At 49.3% G+C, this 25,319-nt stretch overlaps 1 protein-coding gene across 1 annotated transcript; it reads right to left on the bottom strand.

Moving 5' to 3' along the window:
* Positions 1-6,517: 6,517 nt before the first annotated feature.
* On the bottom strand, positions 6,518-19,822 carry LOC133359914 (cortexin-3-like). The gene is made up of 3 exons (XM_061578505.1): positions 19,390-19,822; positions 18,455-18,591; positions 6,518-8,413 (listed from the first exon to the last, which is right to left on the bottom strand). Exon 3 carries the CDS (start codon positions 8,379-8,381, stop codon positions 7,998-8,000), a length of 384 nt encoding a protein of 127 aa, XP_061434489.1. The 5' UTR covers positions 8,382-8,413; positions 18,455-18,591; positions 19,390-19,822; the 3' UTR covers positions 6,518-7,997.
* Positions 19,823-25,319: the final 5,497 nt, after the last annotated feature.

Raw genomic sequence — 25,319 nt, 5'->3', positions numbered from 1 at the left:
GTGTGAGTGGGTGGGTGTGTGAGTGGCTGTGTGTGTGAGTGGTGGGAGGGTGTGTGAGTGGGTGTGTGTGTGAGTGAGTGTGTGTGTGAGTGAGTGGGTGTGTGAGTGAGTGGGTGGGTGAGTGGGTGGGTGTGTGAGTGGGAGGGTGTGTGAGTGGGTGTGTGAGTGGGTGGGTGGGTGGTGTGTGAGTGGGTGGGTGGGTGTGTGAGTGGGTGTGTGTGTGAGTGGGTGTGTGTGTGAGTGGGTGGGTGTGTGAGTGGGTGTGTGTGTGAGTGGGTGTGTGTGTGAGTGGGTGTGTGTGTGAGTGGGTGGGTGTGTGAGTGGGTGGGTTTGTGAGTGGGTGGGTGTGTGAGTGGGAGGGTGTGTGAGTGGGTGGGTGTGTGAGTGAGTGGGTGTGTGAGTGGGTGTGTGTGTGAGTGGGTGTGTGTGTGAGTGGGTGGGTGTGCGAGTGGGTGGGTGTGCAAGTGGGTGGGTGTGCGAGTGGGTGGGTGAGCGAGTGGGTGTGTGAGCGAGTGGGTGTGTGAGTGGGTGGGTGTGTGAGTGGGTGGGTGTGTGAGTGGGTGGCTGTGTGAGTGGGTTAGTAGATGGTTTAGTGGGTGAGCGGGTGGGTTTGTGGGTGAATGGGTGAGCGGTGAGTGGGTAAATGAGTGGGAGGGTGGGTTGGCGAGTGAATTGGGGATTGGGTGAGTGGATGAGTGAGTGGGTAAATTGGTAAGTGGTTGAGTGAGGGGGGAGGAACTGAGTGGGTGGGTGAGTGGGTAAATCAGTGGGAGGTTGGGTGGGCGAGTGAATTGGGGATTGGGTGAGTGGGCAAGTGAGTGGGTGAATGGGTGAGTGGTTGAATGAGTGGGTAAATTGGTGAGTGGTTGAGTGAGGGGGGGGGAATGATTGGGTGGGTGGATGAATGAATACGCGAGTGAGTCAGAGAGTGTGTTGTTGTGACCTGCGGTGTGATGGGTGAGTGAGTGGGTAAATGAGTCGGTGGGTGAGCGAATGAGCGGGCGAGTCTGTGGGTGTTGCCTACAGTCAGTGTGGTGGGTGAGTGAGTGAGCGAGCGAGCGGGTGCGTGTGATGTTGTGACCTGGAGTGTGGACGTTGAACACAGAGACAAAACAGTCGGTCAGGTAGACCAGATTCTTTGACATGTGTGGAATAATCAATAAGTGAAGCTCACAGGAAGAATGACCGTGATAGTGGCGATAGAAGAGTGGCAAGTGGTATGATTCACGTACATTTAATTTAGACGATTTGGATTTGGAGGAACACGGTTTTGACTTTGTGAAGGGTCTTCAACATTCACCCTGCTGTTAAGGCTTTAAACATCAACAATTGTTCAAGTTGGACTATAAACAGCTCGCGATAATGCATTTACTGTACATCCTGGAGGGGAGTGATGGGGGGGGGATGAGTGGAATTAGTTTTATGAAGCATTGGGATGTATTTTCTGATGTTCGAACGAATCCAAATAAAATCAGAAAATCCGGCATGGACATTAAATTTGGGACAAACCGGTGGCGACACGTCAACTACATCGTCTGATATACAGAAGTTCGTGGGTTCGATCCAGACCCTGACGCCTGCTGCTGTATATTTGGAGTTTGCGTGTCTCTCTCTATCTCTCCACGTGGTCGTGTGGATTTTTCTCCGGGTCCTCCCGTTGTTTCCTCCACGTTTAGAGTATTTGGCTGCTATAAATATCCACGCGATCAGCCACTTTGTTGAGCTATCATTTGTGATTGACAGGTCACTGCTGAAAAGGAGCTACGTAGCTCCAATGGGCCTCACCTGATGATCCGAGTGTGACGTCACAATAAATAATGTCACGTGCTTCACGTCACTCCCATGCTTTTCCTGCCAAAGGTGGCGTGCCACATGGCTTTAAATAACAATTAACAATAATATATATTTTGATTTAAAGCTTTCGTGACTGCAGGGATTCATATTCTTGGTTCTTTCGGTAAAGTCACGTAGAAGGAAGATAATAAAATAATAAAAATATAATACAATAAAAAAAAATCCCTACTACGTGACTTTACCGAAACAACCAAGAATAATTATATATATACGTTGTACGGTGGCTTTCATTGAGCGCTGTACAAGTGATCTTAAAAACTTCCCGAAAAGATAAGGCAGGTGATCCGCAAGTATAATATCTACCTATTTTTACAATGTTTATGTTATTGTTACCCAGGCAAGCCCCCCCCCCCCACCAAGCAACGTGAGCTCTTTTTCAGAAGCGACGGCTCAGCAAAGTGTCTTGTTATCATCGCGTGGAAATTCATGGCGGCCCAAATGTGTTTCGAGATTGAGAGGGAAAACCGGAAGTAAAAAAAAATCCACGTGGCCATGGGGAGAGAAAGAGACGCGCAAACTCCGCATATACAGCGGGCGTCAGGGTTGGGATCGAACCCACGACCTCCTGCGTACCACGCGAGGTAGTTATGGTAGTTCATATTCCGCCAAATGAACCTCATGGCGGCAACACGGGGTCCCATAAGCCCCCGGCTCTCGCATAAACTGTATTGCGACGTCATTTGATGTCCGTCGAAGGCGAACGACACGGCGATCTGTCCCTCTCGACCAGCTCTACCCGATGCTCACAAACAAAGTTTCGAAGTTTTGTTTCTTCTGCGCATTCGTCCTCGCCGCTGCGTTTGGACGCGACACGACAACGGAACGATCCGCGCCAGGCGGGTCGCGGCGTTTGTGTGCGCGGTGGGACGGAGTCGCCAAAAACAAATAAATTAATTACGATTTTGACTTCCGTTTATTCGGGACCCCGGGGTCCCGCCATGAGGTTCAAATAGGGCATTACATGAATACATTTCATATACTGCATCCATAATACTAGTTGGCTGTGTCGGGTGGTATATACTTACGCGATCTAACCCAAAAAACCTCCATCATGGATGATATTGGTCGCGAAAGCCAACGTGTTAAACTCATAAACTGCATGTCCTGTGGTCAATATTAATAAAATGACAATTTTCAGGGTCTCAAAGCGAGGGGGAGAGGTGATGCTGCTCGGGCTGCTGTGTTGGGGCCGGCGCCGCGTGTTGGGGTACCAGGCCGAGAGAACGCCGAATGCCGCTCGACTCGGCAAACCCGCTGGGCCCGGTGAGCCGCTGGGCCCGGTCAGCGCTGGCTGACTACGGTGAATAGCCTGTCACGTTGAAGCTAAGCAATGTTCCCCGAACGACAAGAACTACGTGCCTCTTTTTGCCTCTGTACTTCTTATCCTTATCGGAGGCCAGATGGTTTTGGCAGTAGAGCGAGCGACCGCCCCCCCCCCCACCCCTCCTCCTCCATGCAATCGGAAGGGTTGTAGGTTCAAATCCCGGTTGGAGGTTGACAGCCGAGTAATCCACTTGGAGCTCATTGGAAACAATCTCCACTTTGTGGGGTGGTGGCCGGCATCGGTTCTGTCCTGTTTCTCCCCCGCCATAGAGACGTGGAATTTCCACCACGGGCTCAGGATTTGTTAACGAGAATTGAGAACACATTGCATCGATGCTCATGTGAGCAGTAGATCACTTTGTCCCTTTGGGGCGAGATGCCTCTTGGCAAGACACACAGGAGGAGAACGTAGACTCGAGCGGCTGCACTGGATCAGGGGCTGCAACCATACCGGGTAGGTAATCGACGACACGTGCTCTCTTGACTCACGTGATGAACCTCATTTGCCAGTAAAAAATATGAGCTCTCATACTCTGATGGTGCATTGTCTTTGAGTTGTGCGCCTTTTGGCGCCATCTGGTCCAACACCGTGTGAGACTAGGCTCTAAGGAAAGCTGTCTCGGGTGTCGACCAATCAACTTCAAGGACAGTGCATACATTATCAGAGTTGTGTTTTTTGTTTGCATTATGACTGCAGGTATTGTGGTCTATGCAAACATGACTCCTTGTAAAAAAAGGTCCCAGTTTTGTTGCCAGATAGAAGGGTAAAAAAAAACAATTATAACGTGGTGAAGTATGTCAATTCCCCGTACCCACTCCCCCCCCCCAAGTGCCCACTGCACCCCCAAGAGCGATGCACCAAAACCGCCGCAAACCCAGTTGCTGCCAGCGGCCACGCGAGCCGATCGAAACGTCGGCAGGTGCGGCGCGCACGCAGCGCACGTTCCGTGCCACGCTTTGCACACGTACCACGGTGAAAAGGCGAGGCGATTCGTAACGAATAAAAATTCTCACGACGTTTCGACTGCAACACAAGCAGTCATCATCAGCTGTGGTTTATATATTTAATGTTTTATTAATTCCCCTCTACGTGACTTTACTGATAATCCACAGCTGTTGACGATTACTTGTGTTGCAGTCGAAACGTCGTGAGAATTTTTATTGTTTTATATATTTTTTATTTTATTATTTCCCCTCTACGTGACTTTACCGAAAGAACCAAAACAAACTAAATAATTTTCACTTAATCTCTGGAGGATATCCAGCTGGCGAAGACCCCCTGGGCTTGCAGCCCTTAAAGCCCCCACGCCTTGATCCGGCCCTGGTCAGAGAGGTTGAAGTCAGAACAGTCTATACTCTTTGGTTCTTTCGGTGAAGTCACGTAGGTATAAAATAAATAAATCACGACGTTTCGGGCGCAACACAAGCGTCCGTCATCAGATGGGAAAGCGATGACGGACGACTTGTGTTGCGCCCGAAACGTCGTGATTTATTTTATTTTCTACCCACATGACTTAACCGAAAGAACCAAAGAGTATGGATTCCTGCAGTCACGAAAGCTTCACATCAAGATTGAAAGGTTTTCACTTTAGGGTTAGAGGTCGCGTAAGTGCGTCGTTAAGCCACCACCACCACCCATCCACCCGACAACAGACAAACTCGTAAGGTTTGCCACGGGAACAAAACACGCCGATCGGCTCCTGCTTCAGCGCACCGGGCGTGCGCGACGGCGAGCTCGATTTGATGCTTCACAAGCGGCTTCGCCGGGCGACTTTTTGTTTTCTGCCCATGATTGTCAAGAAGTCGCCCTGCTGCCGGTCTTTTATCGGCAGGCGAGGCGCGTCAGGAGGCGCGCGTCGCGGAGATATGCCGCGTGCCAGCGCCGTCAAATGGCTATATCGAGGTTGCAGGCGATAACGGCTGCTGCACCCATGCTTTCAACAATTTGTTTTTTTTTTTGACCAGGTAAGGCCCGCTGAAGCTATGTAGCTCTTTTTGCCAGAAGCGACTTGGCAACAAATGATCGCTCAACAACGTGGCTTAGCATCGCGTTGACATTTACAGCAGCCAAATACTCTAAACGCGTGATGTTGATCATAAATGTGGAGGGGAAAACCGGAGGACCAGGAGAAAAATTCACGTGACCACGGAGAGAGAGACACGCAAAACTACAAATATACAGCAACAGGCGTCAAGGCTCGGGATCGAACCCACGACCTCCTGTATACCAGGCGAGGTCGTTAACATCTCCTAGCCACCGTGGCGCCCTACAGGGCCAGAAGGACCAGGCCTACCTGGCCGCAGAGGGGATAGTGGACTGGAACTGGGCAGAAGAACTTAGAGGCTGGGTCACCTCTCCCTGGTCCCCCCCCCCCCCCGCTCCTCCCTCTAGGATTCGCCCTCCTGTTGAGGTAGCTGTCCAGAGAAATCTGTAAGTGTTTTCCGATGAGCACGGTTGGCTACGTTCCGGTGCGAAATGACGTTCAACGGGTCCACGCGCACGCACGTGACATCGGCATTTGTCAGCTGCGTTGCAACAATTGTGATAAGCAATGCGCCGCGCGAGGCAATGCAATTCGCAAGTGGTTCTCTCCCATCCTAGTGTCGTGAGATATCATAATGCCATTGTCTACTTCCAACGAAATATTCCACTGGAGGTGACGGCCCATTAGTAGCCCTAAAGCAGAAATAAATAATAATACAATTGGGGGACGGGGGGGATAGGCCCCCCTTTCGAGACGACTTGAGAGATTTAGACAAAGGGATGGAGATATATAAACAGCGAGAGGGAGGTAATTTAGATGTCGTAGTGGGTAGCGAAAAGAGAATAAGAGAGAAGCAACGAGACAGAGGGATCCGTGAGATGATTTGAACGAAACGGGGAGCGAGATGCAGTGCACCCCCTGTTCCGTCTTCAGAGCCCCTTGAGCCACCGGGGGGCCCTGAACCTTTACCCAGTCTGCCCCTCCACCCGGACGCCCCCCCCCCCACCCCGCGACCCTCCACCCCACCCACCGCCCGTGCCAACCGCGACAACGCCAACCAGGCCCGTGCCAGGCCACCGGGCCCGCGGGGAAGAGGCCCTTGGTCCGCTTTGCGAAGACCCCCCCACCGCCCCGGCACGAGGGCCGTGCAGGGCGGTACGCAGGGGACCGTGGGCCCGAGATGGAGGCGAGGCCAGAGGTTCCCCAACGCTCTGGTGGGGTCCAGAGGGGGCCGAGAGAGGGGGGGCCCAGGGGCTACGACGAGGCGGAGGTTGGGCACGGCGCAGGCCCCTGACCCCCCCCCCCCCGCCCCCTACCCCCCCCCCCCACCGCGTTGTTCTTTGCCCATCAGCACGGTGGGGTGTGGGCTTCACACGGAGCGTCGGACACCGCTCACGATCCACGTGGTGAGCGCTCTGCCACTGCAGTCGGAACAGTCGTGCAAAAGCTGGTCGAGGAATTGTTTGGTTGTTGGCGCGGCAAGTGCGTCTCTCATCAGTGCTGCGGTCACGCGCGTGTGCGTGTGGGGAGCGGTGGCGCAGCGGTTAGCGCTACGCCGCGCTACGAACCCGGCGACCCGGGTTGAATTCCCGCTCACGGCCAACACCGGTGACGATTATTTGAGCCGGTCCTGGGCCTCCCCTAGGTCGACTCAGCCTCAAATGAGTACCTGGTGCGGTGTGTAAACATCGCCACTAGGGAGACAAAGGCGGTCGGGCGTGGTGTTGGCCACCCACGTACCCTCCTGTGCTGTTCCAGCCTTCAGAGATGCTCGCTAACAGCACTTGCCCCAACAGTCTGTTCAGGTTACACGGGGGATCTTTGTCTTTGTGTGTGTGTGTGTGCAGTGGTGTGTGTGGTGAATGTGTGTGGTGGTGTATGTGTGTGTGCAATGGTGTGCGTGTGTGTGGTCTATGTGACTGTGCGGTGGTGTGTACGTGCGTGTGTCTGCAATGGTGTGGCACCTGGGTCTGCCCCGTGACCTCCTGCCAGCGGGCATTCGACACTTCACGTGGCCTCAAGGTGCACATGGCCTGGCACAAGCGTCGTGGTGACATCACCGCCACTTAGTGGCGAATGGCGGTTGTTGTTGTTGTTGTGTGCGGTGTATGTGTGTGTGTGGTGTGTGTGCTGTGCTGTGCAAATAACCGTGCGTGAATAGTGAAGTGGTTTGGGTCACCAGATGCCCTTAACGACGGCTGGGTGAGAATAATGCCGGATTACCGTGCATAGGTCTACCTTGTACTCAAGTGGTAGTGCGGAAAGTTCCTACTACACGGCAGCCTCGCATCGATCTGGAAAAAAAATCTGTGATAAATGAAGGCCTGCATTTACCCTATACAGCAGTCCCTCGGTTAACAATGACCTCGGTAAACGGTTTTTCGTTTCACTTTTCGCCTTCCATAGGAGCCCATGGGAGGCGAAACGTCATGCACGTGGGGCGCCAATATCGGCCAATCCAAGCGCTCGTAAGCGGGGCCGGGCCGCGCCCTCGGCCAATCATCGACGCCCGTTCGTGAGCGTCTAGACACCGCATTGGCTTTGTTGTGCATTACGTTTTCTGCTTTGGGCAGCGCAAAATCAGCTCTTTTGCAGACTCGCCGATTTCTATGAAACTTTTTTTTTCAACTTATAAGTGAATTCGATGAACGGTTATTTCGGTTCATGGTAGTTTTCGTGGACCGGATTTTAAAAAACAACGTCAACCGAGGGACTACTGCCTTCTGTCTCGTCTCTTTTTATTGTTAAACTATACTCGTCGAAAGGCGGCGGAGCAGGAGGAGGCGACGACGTTGGGGGTGGCGGTGGGGGTGGTGGCGTCGTCAGCGGTGGCGGTCAGGCGAGCGCGTACTCGAACTGGCCCTTCTCGAGGCCATCGATGCCGTCCGTCCACGTGGACGAGGGCATGCTGTTGTAGGGGTCCAGCAGGATCCGGAAGCAGCGCACAATGAGCACGCCGAGGAAAACGAGCAGCAGCGCCACGCAGCAGAACGCCGCCTTCTGCTCCAGGGTGAGCGACGGCACGGGATGCGGCCCGCCGCCCGCGCCGATGATGCCGACGCCGCCGGCGCCGCCGACGGATTGGGCCGAGGCGGAGGCCCCGCCGTGGTGGAGGCCGGCCGGGAAGGCCGTGAAGGCGTCGCCGGCACCCATGGAGGAGCGGAGGAACGGCGGCGGTGAAGAGGCTCGGAGTTCGCAGAGCGCGAGCAAGACGAGCATAGCTCGGCTCCGAGGGGTGGCGAGAGAGGAGCCTGCATAGCGCGCGGGGCGGGGAGGTACGAGCGTCAGGGCGGCCTTGTTTAGGCATCGTCGTCAGCAGACGGAATGTTTCACCTCGGTTTGATCGTCTCTCGATTTAAAGCTTTCGTGACTGCAGGGATTTATCTTCTTGGTTCTTTCGGTAAAGTCACGTAGAAGGGAAGTAATAAATTAATAAAAATAAAACATAGTAAATAAGCGTCATTCAGACGCTGTCTCCCCGACAGACCTGGTCTTCACCTGAGGACGGCTGCTTGCGTTGTGGCCGAAACGTCGTGAGAATTATTTTATTATGTTTTATTTTTATTATTTTATGACTTCCCTTCTACGTGCCTTTACCGAAAGAACCAAGAAGATTGATCGTCTCTCTCACTCTCTTAATCAGCTCCAGCCTCCTGCGAGTCACGTGACTTGTGTGTGGCCACGCCACCTCTGAATCCCTCCCCTCTCAGCTATACGTCTCCATCTGCCTCGATCTAAATCAGCCCAAGCCTGCCGTACATCACGTGATTTCCGTACCTCCGATTGCATGGTTGGCTACGTACAGCGCGAAAGAAATTCAACGTACATACATACATTTCTGCATGGCCACCCCCACTCTGTATCCCTACCCTCTCATCTATACTTCTCACATGACTACTGAGTGGCCACCACGCCCACTATGAAACCATCCCCGCACCCCGCCCACTGTGAAAACAGACTCCGCTCTGTGCAGCAGCAGCAGCACCATCGAGTCCCTGATGGAGCCTCTCCTGCTGCCCTCTCCTGACCTTTCCTGACCCCTCCTTTTCCATCCTCTCATTTCCCATGATTTGTCTTCTCTCTTCCATTTCCTGTAACTTTTATTTGTATCTTTGCATACGTTAAAATGTACCCGCGACCTTAAAAACGAGTGGCTCTACATCAACAAGAATTATTATTTCATAGCATTATTCATGCCATCAGCATCCCACAACGAGGAACAAATTCGTGCCGTACGCGGTTGGCTACGTACGACACGAAAGAAGCCCAACAAAGACAAAGATACCCCGTGTAGCCTTAACAGACTGTTGGGGCAAGTGCTGTTAGCAAGCACCTATGATGGCAGGCATGGCACACGAGGGGGTGGGTGGCCAGCACCACGCCCGGTCGCCTTTGTCTCCCCAGTGGCGATGTTTACACACCGCACCAGATACTCATTTGAGGCTGAGTCGACCTAGGGGAGGCCCAGGACCGGTTCAGATAATCGTCAATGGTGTTGGCCGTGAGCGTGAATCGAACTCGGGTCGCCAGGTTCGTAGCGCAGCGTAGCGCTAACCGCTGCACATCCACTCCCAACACACACACACGTACCAAGCAAATGAAAACCCCTACCACCAAACAAAATCAAAAATGAATAAATAAACAAATGAATAAATGGCACAAAAACAAAAACCACAAACAACGTTGACTACAACAGCCAAGGCAATGCCTCCGATTTGGCCGAAGGTTCACTGCTCTATACAGAGCTCCTGTTACAGTCGTGTGACTGTGTGATTTATTTTTGTATTACACAGGTGGCGATGAAGGTGGCGGAGATGAGGCTTGAAGTTTACAGAGTATGACCAACCAAATAATGATCTCCGCTCAGCTCGGGGGATTGGGGGGGGGTGGAAATGGGAGAGGGAGCGTAGAGGGAGTCCGTGTCAGGGTCAATTCGAGGGGATGAGGGTCAATTTAGTATTGGCGTCATCGTTACACATCAGCCATGATCCACATCTTGAGTGTCTATATCTGATCATTAGCAGGCCTGACAGTGAGGTTGGGTATAATTGTGGTTGCGTTAAGCGGTGTCCTTTGTAGGACAGTCTACCCATTTTAAATATCTACAAATTCGGATATCACGCAGAGCAGAGAATTACCCTGCGTTAGAGAATGACCCGTGGACTTGGATATCACAGAAATAGTCCTGAGTTCACTTCGAGTGGCCTCTTATCCACACTGTGCCCTGCAGTCTCTCATTTGACCTGGCTATACACAGCTGTTCATTGCATGCCAGTCAGAATAGAATTACATTTTTAAAATTCTCAAGTGCTTGCATTTTTTTTGGGGTTGTGGCCAAAATAAATTTTCTGGGTTTTTTTGTTGTTGTTGTTGTTGTTTAAGTCCAGTCAGTTGTGATTGGCTGAGCCTAACAACTCACGACATTTCAGAACACCTGGTTTAACCAGAGCGTGGCCGAAACCCAGATTCGAAGCCAGGATCAATTTTTTTTAGCGATTCGGGTCAAATTCTCATAATCTCAGAGCCACCCGACGTCCTCCCAAATGGACTTAAAAACATTTTTATTCAAAGACTTCTGTACGATGGGCGGAGGTGCCAAAGACTAAGCGCCAAATTAGCCTGCTTTGGAAAGGGCACCGTTGGTGTAAATAGGCCTGAAAAGGTCCCGGAGGCAAATTTAAAGGCATTCAGAAGGTCGAAGCGGCAAATTGAAAGACGCTAAAAATAACACTGTGTAACAATTTTTTTTTGTTCCTGGGTAGTAAGCGTTATTTCCTAATTGCTTATGCCTCAAAAGTACACGAAATGGCTATTATTCCCCACAAACTTTGCTTTTGTGACCTGGACATTGGTATTTTGAAATCTACCTATTTTCCAGAACATTCCAGATAGATTCAGTGCTGAGTAAACTTGGAGTAACTTCTAGAACATTCTAGAACTTTCCAGTAATATAAATATTTTAGTATAAATACAGGGGCCTTAAGTCCACCAGTTCAGTTTAGTTCCAGTTGCCTAAGTGGATACATATATGCATTCTTCTGAGATGGCATCAAGAGGCTGCAATCATCCGGCAGACGCATTTTGCATTGTCTGCGACCAATTTATCAAGACAAGAGCGAAAAAGTACTCTGTGTAAGCAGCTGCTAAGATGTGTGAGGCCTACAAGGAATATTTTGGCATGCCTGTCAGGGATCAAGACAAACCCTGGGCACCTTATTTCACCTGCGAGCAATGCAAAAAAACTCTGGAAGGTAAGATGTACAATTGTTGCTCAGAATGTTATAAAATTAGTTACAATTTTTTTTATTGTTAAAGTTTTTAATTTTAAAACGTTTTACAATTTTCAATGTTATTGAAAAAATATATCATGTATGAAAACTGTTGCAAGAATCTCTTACACATTAGTCATGCGTGAAATAAATGTATTTTGTAGGATGGTACAGACGGGGAAAGAGAGCAATGAAGTTCGCTATCCCAAGAATTTGGGGGTCACCCACTGACCACTTAGTGGAAAGAATGCACCTGCTATCACGTATCCGGACCTTCCTTTATCCATTGCCCCGGTGCCACACTGCCATGAGCTCCCCGTACCCACTCCTCCGGAGAGAGAGCAGCCGTCTTTAGAAGAGGGTAGCAAGTCAGAGAGCGAGGAAGTCGTAGATCCAGATGACAATTTCAGAGGTGGAGCTGATGAGAGAAACCCATACTACCCCAACCAAAAAGACCTCAACGACTTGATTAGAGATCTTGATCTCACCAAGCCCAATGCCGAGCTTTTGACGTCTAGGCTCAAGCAGTGGAACTTGTTAGATGAAAGTGTGCAAGTCGCAGATCAGAGGAAGCGTCACCAACCTTTTTGCAGCTTCTTCACCCGTCAAGATGGGCTCTGCTTCTGCCACAATGTGACCAGTCTGTTCGAGGCAATCGGAATCGCCTGTAACCAGACTGAGTAGCGCCTCTTCATTGACAGCTCATCTAGGAGCCTCAAAGCCGTGCTGCTACATAATGGTAACAAGTACCCGTCTCTTCCCCTGGCTCACTCGGTGCACCTCAAAGAGGATTAAAACAGCATCAAGACCTTGCTGGACGCCTTGAAGTATGATGAGTATGGCTGGGAGGTCATCGGAGACTTCAAAATGGTGGAATTCCTGATGGGTCTCCTAGGCGGTTTTACCAAGTTTCCCTGCTATCTTTGCCTTTGGGACAGCAGGGATACCAAGGCGCACTACCATAGGCAGGACTGGCCACAGCAGACCGAGTTCTCTGTGGGGAGGAACAACGTCAAGTGGAAGCCACTGGTAGACTCCCGGAAGGTGCTGATGCCACGACTGCACATCAAATTGGGCCTTATGAAACAATTTGTCAGAGCTGTAGATAAGGAGTCGGCAGCCTTCAAGTACCTTCAAGACTTCTTCCCGAAGCTGTCTGAGGCAAAGGTCAAAGCCGGTGTCTTCGTCGGACCACATAAAAAGAAGATCCTGGAGCGCAATGAATTCCCCAAGAAGCTCACTAGTAAGGAGAAAGTGGCTTGGAACAGCTTTGTCGCAGTGGTTCGTGGCTTACCTAGGAAATCACAAGGTCGAAAACTACATGGAGCTGGTTGAGAATTAATCTGGTGAAGAACTACGGCACAATGGGCTGTAGGATGTCCCTCAAAGTCCATATCCTTGATGCTCATCTTGATAAATTCAAGGAGAACATGGGAGCAAGGCGAGCGCTTCCACCAGGATATACTGGACTTTGAACGTTTCACCGATAATTACAGCCAGCCTCATCCGGCGATCCTCCCTATACTTTGCACTCCTATCATGTTTTTTTTTTATATTGTCTGTCGTTGTTGTAGCGTACTGACCCACCCCTACTGAACATCTGCGAAAAAGAGCTTCATGGCTCATTGGATTCCTCCTCCAGCATAAATAAATATTCTGATTATGTAAGTCGTTGTTGGCCATGGCCAGGAATCAAACTCGGGTGGCCCTAACTTACAAGCGCGCTGCGCAAACCGCTGTGCCACTGCCCCACCTTCGACCACCGCCTTCCGGGACCGTTAATCGGCAGGCAGCGTTAATGACGCACTTGACCTCAGTAGACTGGCAGGAGCTCATCGTACGCACGAGGCCTCTAATCCGCAGCGGCAGCTTCCAATACGACCACGGGTCAGGCAGGATGGTTCCGCAGAAAGAAAAAAAATTACGTGCAATGCTCACGGTTCTGCGCGCAATTATTTTGTCTTTTTTCTCCGTGCCCTCCGGCGTTCCGTTACATTTCTGCGGTCGCCTTCATCACGCTCCTTTATCACTGCACAATCGTCTCTGATTTTATACTTTCGCTCCGTTCTCTCCGTTGTTTCCCACTGTCTTGTCCCCCCCCCCCCCCCATTGCTTCTGTAGTTGCTTCATCACCCGGTGTCTCTCCCCCCTCCACCCCCACCCCCCATCTCTGGCAGTTGTAGATTTCACACTTCGGAAATTGCAATTGAAACAAAAAAAATGGCACAAACCCAGGATAAAATGAAATAGCAATTAACACCTCGACAGTCGATTTGGATCTTTTTTTCTTTTAAATTTCAAATAGAAACCCTAGAAATACAGTTTCCGTGCGTCTCATGAATAATCAGAATGTTTTTTTTTTAATCAGAATATTTATACAGGAGGAATCCGATGAGCTATGAAGCTTTTTTACCACAGATGTCCAGCAGTAATAACGGAGTGGCCACCTAGGAACAGGAACGCATCTGAGAGGACGTCCAATTGAGTTGGCTGTCTCGGGGAGGATTTCATGCAGCAGTGGATTGAGCACGGCTGGTTTAAGTGATGCCGCTGAGCCTCACACCCGAGTCCTCCACACCGACAGCCTAGCCCGGCGAGCGGATTGCGACTCCAGGTGGTTGGGGAAGCCTACCAAGTCCACCCCCGGTCTTCCGTTCGCACGTAATGACGCGCGCAACGCGGATTCACCGAGAAACTGGAACGTTCTAACGAGTGGATTCATCAACAAACTCTCACGCTGAGATCCACAGACTCGCAGAGATCCACAGACTCTGCAGAGATCCACAGACTCTGCAGAGATCCACAGACTCTGCAGAGATCCACAGACTCGCACATGTAAACAGCGCAGGCTCGCTCGGAGACCCACTGAGAGACAGGCGGTGGCTTCTGACATAAGATAGCCCACAGATTCCCATAGCATCCGATCGACCGACACCGAGACCCGCAGACTCGCATACAGACCCACTGAGAAACTGGAATGCGCTGCCATTGGCGCTTTCTCCAGGGAATGGGGGTGAGCTCACAGCCCCACGCAGCTTTCCAGGGGAACTGTTCTTATGCAGCCCATCAGGTGTATGTATGTATGTTGAACTTCTTTTGCACCGTACATAGCCAACCGTGCTAATCGGAGGTGCGGGGAGGGGGAAGGACAACTAAACTGAACACAAAAGAAATTAGTTTTCAATCCAGATTATTTAAAAATGCTCAGCTCCAGTGGCTTCCTAACATCGGAAGGGAGAACGTTCCAGACGGCCGCAGAAGCGCAATCTGCAACGCGCGCGACGTGCGGTGGCCACCGTCTTTGATCGATGGCCGAGCCAAAAGCGGCCGTCGCTGCGAGGATGATCACCGGAGTTCAGTTCGTGGTCATGGTTTATGCTCCGTGACGAAATCAGCGAGGAGTGAGCCATCATCATCGTCGTCGTCGCACGCTGCCTTTGCGCTCCGATGATCGGTAAGTTAACTTGCGCGTGGTTATCACCTGAGACGGGAAAACCCCGAGGTCGACTTTTCCTGGCTCCTCAACCCGGAGCCAGGAAAGTAATGGGTGCGATAATTGAATTGGCTGCCTTTGATCAATACCTTATTATGTTTCCACGATGGGTCATTGCCTGTGAACGCTTGGACCCAGTCAACGGTACTCTCTTCTTCTTTTTTTGGGGGGGTGGGGGGGGGAGTCTGGACTCATTTCTACTCCGCAATGTGTTCGCCGATTATTATTTTTAAATCCTTTATATTAAGTTCGCTTGCTTGCTTGCGCGCTTACGACCGTGCAAATCTTTCGGTCGTTTTTTTTAACCCACTTCCCGTGATCCAATCGAGCTGACATTTTGCACACAGACTCGTTGTGCGTGACAATTTATTTTCGTGAAAATTTTTCTCCAAATTTATACACTTTTTAGGAATAAAAAAATTATATTTAATTACCAATTGCTTAACGGTGGCAGGCAATCATCTGACCCATAGGTGGCAGCCATCTCAAGCCAGAGGACGAGAGGACTCTAGCCGCCCGTTTCAAAGACCAATGTGGGCTGGGTTGTGGCCCATTGAACACGCATATAAAGGATTTATAGTGAAAAACTTTGTTTTTACAGGTTAATTTTTTGTAATTTTTTTTTCACACACTCGCGCTGCAAAGTAAAAAGAACAATTTGCCGTTCCGACACGGGAGTCGGCGTCGGACGAAAAACAAGCGCATGGCCGACGGGCGGATCTGGGAAAGGGAGGAAAAAAATGCCCAAAGACGAATATCGGTAAAATTGGCAACGTTCTGGGTTTTTGGTGGTGGGTGGGAAAGGTGGGGGGGGGGGGGTATGCCCCCCCTCTCCCCACTACCCCCACTACTCCCTCCCCCCACTAGTCCAACCCCCCCCCCCCAGTGTTTAATTATTTCTTGCAACCCACCCGTGCTTAATTTCAGTTGAGATAAAGTCCGGAATTGGAATGCTGCTTTGGATAATATTTCAACATTATTCTATATCTTTATATTAGTATGGTGGTGGTGGTGGTTATAAGCCCGTCCATATGATTCTAGGAATATCGGGTAACAATTATGGGTGCGACTTCCGAAAGAATAGCGACGATGCATCGAATCGCTCTAAGTATTTAAAATAAAAATAACAAAAAAAATAATCGAAGTCCGCTCGTGACACGTCGGAATGGGGCCGTCCATAAATGACGTCACGCGATTTTGGACGATTTTTGACCCCCCCCCCCCCCTTCGTCACGCGGCGTCACAAAAAGTCAGACCCGCCCCCCTCAAATATGACGTCACATAGCTCTGCCCCCCCCCCCCCCCCCGAAATAAAACATGCTTCAAATCGCTTTAAACTATTGTCATTAATGTGGCTCTGCACACATTTATTTAAAAAGTCGATTTAATTAAGTAGAACGTGTTGTCTATATTTAAAGTTGCGCATTTTTACGTGACGTCACATTTCTCACCCCCCCCCCCCCTCGTCACACCACATCGCCACAAATGTCTGACCCCCCCCCCCCCCTAGGTGCGTGACGTCATTTATGGACGGCCCCAAAGGTGAGCGGGGCTAAAGGTGGACGGGGCTTGGATGAATGACCGCCATGATCAGCTTGTGTTGCTGTACTCGTAACGAATTGGCATGTTTTGTTCACGTGACAAACCTTGATAATTGGCTGTGTCGGGTGGTGGAGGGTTTTAACGACGCATTTATATTTACGCGATCTCACCCAAAAACTCTTATTACGCATAACATTGGTTGCGATAGCCTACTACGCGTTCCACTAACTCTAAGCGATCTCCACAATTCCCGATGTGGCCCAAAGGGTTGTTAATGGATTTTAGCCTGGGAGAGATTTTTTTTTTATATTTGAGACTCAATTGGCATTGTATCCAGAGTTCAAATGAATATAATCGGAGGTTTCTCTGGCAATACACTCCGCTCACGATCAGGAGTATGGCAACGTCCTGGACACTTAAATAATAAGAGACTCAGATGTCTGTGGGTAAACGACGGCTGCTTGCGTTGTGGCCGAAACGTCGTGAGAATTATTTTATTATGTTTTATTTGTATTGTTTTATTATTTTCCTTCTACGTGACTTTACCGAAAGAACCAAGAAGATGAATCCCTGCAGTCACGAAAGCTTTAAATCGAAATTTAAACGACTATTGTTAAATTATTTTCATAATTATAACAACTATTATAAGAATAATTCTTATAATAATTCCATACGCTTTCAGCATCGATTTTTTTTCCTTCTGTGTATACGTACACTCGTCGTAAACTCGATACAATAATCTACGTTGATGCACATCAAGCTTTTGTAAATTGGACACGTGCCATACCAGCTCAGTTCGATTCCTGACCACGACTACTCACCCCTCTCGCCCGTCTCACACACCACCACCACAAACTCGCCACCTTCGCCAAACCCGCCGCTGATACCAGCGGGGTGAAGTATGGCCAAACGACCCGCGCGGGTGGACAGACTCCATAGTCGTCCAGCAGTGCAGAGACGAAACTAAAACCCCGGGCTGGTGGCATTCGCAACACACGAGACGTCTTCTTGGTTCTTTCGGTAAAGTCACGTAGAAGGAAAGTAATAAAATAATAAAACATAATAAAATAATTCTCAACGACGTTTCGGCCACAACGCAAGCAGCCGTCCTCAGGTGAAGACCAGGTCTGTCGGAAAGACAGTGTCTGAAAGACAGTGTCTGAATGAGACACTGTCTTTCCGACAGACCTGTTCTTCACCTGAGGACGGCTGCTTGCGTTGTGGCTTCCCTTCTACGTGACTTTACCGAAAGAACCAAGAAGATGAATCCCTGCAGTCACGAAAGCTTTAATTCGAAATTTACACGACACGCCGTTTACGATGGAAACAACCTCGGTCACTTCCCGGCACTCTTTATCCCAACACCGTGACGCCGAACGCGAAAAATAAAAGCCGACACTGCTCAGCCAGTCGAAGCAATTGAAAAGCAATCGGCGTTGTTGTTGTTGTAAATAACAGACACAGCAGTTCTCCACTTGCTGCGCATGATTAAAATACAATAAGGCCGCGTTGTCTCGCTGTGCTCTGTGTTGAAGCGAGGAAGATTCGAGAGCCATCCTACGATGCCCAAATGTCTCTGCACGCGACTGATCGTGACACCAACATTTAAGCGGTACACCCACCTAACGCACCTATGTTCACGTGTGTCGCGCCCGAAACGTCGTGGTTTAATTTGTTTTTCTTCTTGGTTCTTTCGGTAAAGTCACGTAGAAGGGAAGTAATAAAATAATAAAAATAAAACGTAATAAAATAATTCTCACGACGTTTCGGCCACAACACAAGCAGCCGTCCTCAGGTGAAGACCAGGTCTGTCGAGGCGACAGCGACTTTACCGAAAGAACCAAGAAGATGAATCCCTGCAGTCACAAAAAGCTTTAAATCGAAATTTAATTTGTTTTATTTTATACCGACGTGACTTTACCGAAAGAACCAGAGAGTATATTCACGTGTTAACAAAAAAATAAAAATAAACCATGAAGAGCACTTACTTATTTCGCAGTGTTCATCGCATGGATGTCGCTCTGTCTTCTCTTGCGATGATGATGATGGTGGTGGTGATGCTGGTGATGGTGGTTTGAAGGAGATTTTGCACAGAGTCGAAAGCAGGCGTGGCCCAACTCCGCGGCTTGCGATGCGAGTGGGTTTAATGCGAGGGGCAGAGTCGGGGAGAAGAGAGATCTGATCACATCTCTGTCATCACAATCTCATCATCACCACCACCCACCATCATATTAACTGTGAACACGCCCCCAACCCACCCACCCCAGACTTGTAGATGATGCCAATAAAATGTAGCACCTCCAGAGAGCGCGCGCACGTAGACACAACAACAACAACAACCACCACAACAACAACAAATATCTCACGACAAGACTGTTGTGGGGGGAGGGGGGAGGAAGACAAAGACGGCCAGGCCTCGGTTGTTGTGGCAACAGCAGCAACAACAACAACAACACGGAGCCGTGACTGCCTTCTTAAAAGGCGCACCCTTCACAGCACTCACGCGAGAACACTTTACAAGATCCCTCCCGTGTATCGCCTTACGCGAAGCTGTGTGGGAGGGCAAGTGCTGTTAGCGAGCACCTATTTAAAGCCCCCCTACACGGCACACAACAGACAAATATCCCCTCCACCCACCCCTTCCCCGTATAGCCTCAACAGACTGTTGGGGCAAGTGCTGTCATCGGAAGTAGCGACCGATTTGAATGCGATACGCGGGCGTGCGCACCCGTTATCTTGCCTCTCTCGCTCTGTCTCACACACGGTGATGTATAAATAACTTACTCCGGAAGGATTTCGAGAAACGAACTAACGCTGATGACAATGGTTCATTCGAACAATAGGCGAGAAGTTCCACACGCACCCCCCCCTACCCCCCTCCCCACGCATTAATTAGCCACTGTCACACGAAGATCATTCTTGCCTGGGTCGTCTCCTCCTCCTCCTCGTGTCTCTCCTCCTCGTGTCTCTCCTCCTCCTCGTGTCTCTCCTCCTCGTGTCTCTCCTCCTCGTGCCTCTCCTCCTCCTCGTGTCTCTCCTCCTCGTGCCTCTCCTCCTCCTCGTGTCTCTCCTCCTCCTCGTGTCTCTCCTCCTCGTGTCTCTCCTCCTCCTCGTGTCTCTGCTCCTCGTGTCTCTCCTCCTCCTCGTGTCTCTTCTCCTCGTGTCTCTCCTCGTGTCTCTCCTCCTCGTGTCTCTCCTCCTCGTGTCTCTCCTCCTCCTCGTGTCTCTCCTCCTCGTGTCTCTCCTCCTCGTGTCTCTCCTCCTCCTCTGCCTCTCCTCCTCCACTGTCTCCCTCGTCTCGCTGCTGTTGACGCACGCTACAGGTGCCGGGTGGAGGAGAGACGAGGCCGCTCGCTTCGGGGACGACGCGAGGATGCGCTTGTGAATCGCCGCGCATGCTAACGGGGGGCGGGGGTGGCACACCCCCATTGCCCCCCACCCCCCATCTATCATCCCCCCAATGGGGTGGGGGGCCCCCACCGCCCTTCCCCGTCCATCCCCGCACTCCCCTCTCGCTCCTCCCCGCCCCTCCCCCCCGCCCCTCCCCTCAATCCCGCGCCCCTCCCCCCGCCCCTCCCCGCACCCCCCGCCCCTCCCCAAGGCACCCCCCTTACCCCCTAGTACACTCACCAGTCACCACTACAATCACCACCACTACACTCACCACTGCACTCACCACTACACTCACCACTAATACACTCACCACTACAATCACCACCGCTACACTCACCACTACACTCACCAGTCACCACTACAATCACCACCGCTACACTCACCACTACACTCACCACTAGTACACTCACCACTACACTCACCACTACACTCACCACTACTACACTCACCACTACACTCACCACTACTACACTCACCACTACTACACTCACCACTACACTCACCACTAGTACACTCACCACTACACTCACCACTAGTACACTCACCACTACACTCACCACTACACTGACCATTAGCACACTCACCACTACACTCACCACTAGTACACTCACCACTACACTCACCACTAATACACTCACCACTACAATCACCACCACTACACTCACCACTAGTACACTTACCACTACACTCACCACTAGTACACTCACCACTACACTCACCACTACACTCACCACTACACTCACCACTAGTACACTCACCACTACACTCCCCACTACACTCACCATTAGCACACTCACCACTACACTCACCACTACACTCACCACTAGTACACTCACCACTACACTCACCACTACACTCACGACTACATTCACCACTACACTCACCACTACACTCACCACTACACTCACCACTACAATCACCACCACTACACTCACCACTAGTACACTCACTACTACACTCACCACTACACTCACCACTAGTACACTCACCACTAGTACACTCACCACTAGTACACTCACCAGTCACCACTACAATCACCACCACTACACTCACCACTACACTCACCACTACACTCACCACTACTACACTCACCACTACACTCACCACTAGTACACTGACCACTAACACTCACCACCGCTACACTCACCACTACACTCACCACTAGTACACTCACCACTACACTCACCACTACACTCACCACTACTACACTCACCACTACACTCACCACTACTACACTCACCACTACTACACTCACCACTACACTCACCACTACACTCACCACTAGTACACTCACCACTACACTCACCACTAGTACACTCACCACTACACTCACCACTACACTGACCATTAGCACACTCACCACTACACTCACCACTAGTACACTCACCACTACACTCACCACTAATACACTCACCACTACAATCACCACCACTACACTCACCACTAGTACACTTACCACTACACTCACCACTAGTACACTCACCACTACACTCACCACTACACTCACCACTACACTCACCACTAGTACACTCACCACTACACTCCCCACTACACTCACCATTAGCACACTCACCACTACACTCACCACTACACTCACCACTAGTACACTCACCACTACACTCACCACTACACTCACGACTACATTCACCACTACACTCACCACTACACTCACCACTACACTCACCACTACAATCACCACCACTACACTCACCACTAGTACACTCACTACTACACTCACCACTACACTCACCACTAGTACACTCACCACTAGTACACTCACCACTAGTACACTCACCAGTCACCACTACAATCACCACCACTACACTCACCACTACACTCACCACTACACTCACCACTACTACACTCACCACTACACTCACCACTAGTACACTCACCACTAACACTCACCACCACTACACTCACCACTAGTACACTCACCACTACAATCACCACCACTACACTCACCACTACACTCACCACTAGTACACTCACCACTACACTCACCACCACTACACTCACCACTAGTACACTCACCACTACAATCACCACCACTACACTCACCACTACACTCACCACTAGTACACTCACCACTACACTCACCACCACTACACTCACCACTAGTACACTCACCACTACAATCACCACCACTACACTCACCACTACACTCACCACTAGTACACTCACCACTAGTACACTCACCACTACACTCACCACTACTACACTCACCACTACTACATTCACCACTAGTACACTCACCACTACACTCACCACTACACTCACCACCACTACACCCACCACTAGTACACTCACCACTACACTCACCACTACACTCACCATTACACTCACTACTACACTCACCACTACACCCACCACTACAATCACCACCACTACACTCACCACTGCACTCACCACTAGTACACTCACCACTACACTCACCACTAGTACACCCACCACTACAATCACCACCACTACACTCACCACTAACACTCACCACTACTACACCCACCACTACAATCACCACCACTACACTCACCACTACACTCACCACTAGTACACTCACCACTACAATCACCACCACTAACACTCACCACTACTACACTCACCACTACACTCACCACTACATACCTGTCAACCCCATATCAGTGCCCTACCTTATGACAGACCAATTCAAACACCTTATTGGTCACCCCGTGTCCTTATAAATGTCAACGTTCATCCTACAAAGTCCCATCACAAGGTAGAAACGCAATCAAATAGATAACAATTTTTGCCTGTATTGAAACGGCTGTACGCCGTATGGACATGAAAACTCAATTTCTCCGTGCGCGAGAAAACGGGATAAAGCGTCTGGGTTTACAGCTCTATACAGGAGGTGATGGGTTCGATCCCGACCCTGACGCCTGCTGTATATTTGGAGTTTGCGTGTCTCTCTCTCTCTCCCCGTGGTCGTGTAGATTTTTCTTCAGTTCTTCCGGGGTTACTAAACATGCGTTTCGAGTCTTTGGCTGCTTCTTTGAGCTGTCATTTGTGGAGGTTGCGTCTCTCTCTCTCTCTCTCTTTTTCTCGGCCGTCTGGAACGCTCTTCCTTCCGATGTTAGCAAGCCACTGGGAGCTATTCAATTTCAAACCACTTCCGATTAGTGCGGTTGGCTACGTGCGGTGCAAAAGAAGTTAAACATACAGCATCTACATTGCAGGGGGGTTTTTGAGGGTGCAGTGGTGAGTTCTACGGTGTCTGACCGACCTTGGAAACGAAGTTGTTAATGCTGCTATTCATTCATAGCATCATCTCCTGATTCAGCCTCTACACTAATAGCAATGAATGGCTATTACGATATATTGCATATTGATTATTTTTTAAATGCACTTTCTAACTGCCTAATTCATGTGAAGTCCCCCCCCCCGTACATAATACTGACGGTGGGTGGACTGTGTAAGCACGTGTGGAACAGTCACAGCACGATAGCTGTATCAAGTGACTGTTCCACCTGAAGACGGAAGCTTGTGTTGCCTCCGAAACGTCGTAATTTTTATTTTATTTTTATTTTACTTTTATTAATTTAAATGTTTTACCTACGTGACTTTACCGAAAAAACCTAAGAATATGAATCCTTGCAGTCACGAAAGCTTCAAATCTAGGATGAACCAATTTTCCTTTTGGCATTCTCTGGTTTAGGCAAACAATTTGCCTTTTGGCATTTTCTGGTCTAACACCGGTGAGATGAAGCCACAGAGAAAGCTGTCTCTGGTGTAGGAAATTCAGTTTCGAAGAAAATTAGAAAATATAATGCATTGTTATGAGAATGCGTGTGTGCATGTTTTGCCACAAGCACTGTGTGTGGTTACTGCTGACTCGAGTCCTTGCAAAAGGTTTCTATTTGGTGTTTCAACATCTTGACACCTCGTGTTTTATTTCCAGAAATGGTAAAAACCTAATCTTGTTTTTAATAATTGCAGTCGAAACGTCGTGAGAATTTTTATTGTTTCATATTTTAATTATTTTATTACTTCCCTTCTACGTGACTTTACCGAAAGAATCAAGAACATGAATCCCTGCAGTCACAAAATCTTTAAATCAAAAAGTTATTTCGTTTGTGAATGCCGACTTTCAGTTATTGTTAGCCTTGTACAAAATAAATTACAATTTTTTCTTTCACTTTGTTTTCCTTTTGAAAATATTCCTGGTGGCACTCACAGTGCCTTATAGCCCAGAGGGTCTACATTATCTTAACCCGGCCCTGCCTCTGACAGCTACAGGCTTAGTGCACACCCGACAATTGCATGCCTTGTAAAGGCATCACATACGAATTAATTGTGATTAACAATATATTCCACCATTGGAACCTCATTTGCCAGTAAAAAATATGATAATTGTTTTTTTACCCTTTTATCTGGCAACATAACTGACACCTTTTTGTTACAAGGAGTCATGTTTGCATAGACCACAATACCTGCAGTCATAATGCAAACAAAAAAATTAACACTGATAATGTATGCACTGTCCTTGAAGTTGATTGGTCCACACCGGAGACAGCTTTCCTTAGAGCTTAGTCTCACATGATGTTGGACCAGATGACTCCAAAAGGCGCACAACTCAAAGACAATGCACCATCAGAGTATGAGAGCTCGGGGTAAGCATTTACACCATCTGGTCCAACACCATGTGAGACTAGGCTCTACGAAAAGCTGTCTCGAGTGTGGACCAATCAACTTCAAGGACAGCGCATACATTATCAGAGTTATGTTTTTTTTGCATTATGACTGCAGGTATTGTGGTCTATGCAAACATGACTCCTTGTAAAAAAGGTGTCGGTTTTGTTGCCAAATAAAAGGGTAAAAAAACAATTATAACAATCTATTGTTATATAATTACAATGGTCTGTCCTCGCCTGTTGGGCTCACAGTGATGACGCCAGATGGATAAGCTCAACAATTCTGGAAAAAATCGCCCGACGAAGCTGGATGTAATTACCAGCGAAACGTCGGACGACTCAATTTGTAAATGTTTGTGGATTTGGTGAGCTGAAGTAGTCACGAATTGGCACGTTTTGCTTACGTGACAAACCTCACTGGTTGGCTGTGTCAGCGGTGGTGGTGAGTTACGACACTACTCTTTGGTTCTTTCGGTAAAGTGACGTATAAAGATAAGAAACGTCGTGAGAATTATTTTATTATGTTTTATTTTTATTATTTTATTATTTCCATTCTACGTGACTTTACCGAAAGAACCAAGAAGATGAATCCCTGCAGTCACGAAAGCTTTAAATCGAAATAAAAGAATAAATCAAATACTAGCATACGACGTTTCGATTGCAACACAAGCAATCATCATCAGGTATAAATGAAATAAAAACACAAATCTAGTATACCTAGAAATATAATGTAATACAACAGAGAGTCGGATATTTGTATTTGTAAAAAAAAAATGTACCCACGTGACTTTACCGAAAGAACCAAAGA

This window comes from Lethenteron reissneri, chromosome 1 (genome assembly GCF_015708825.2).
Source record: "Lethenteron reissneri isolate LAM-NWPU_2019-01 chromosome 1, ASM1570882v1, whole genome shotgun sequence".
In the NCBI taxonomy this organism is placed as follows: domain Eukaryota; kingdom Metazoa; phylum Chordata; class Hyperoartia; order Petromyzontiformes; family Petromyzontidae; genus Lethenteron; species Lethenteron reissneri.
Note: the sequence above shows the minus strand (reverse complement) of the source record. Positions and strands in the feature narration are given on the sequence as shown.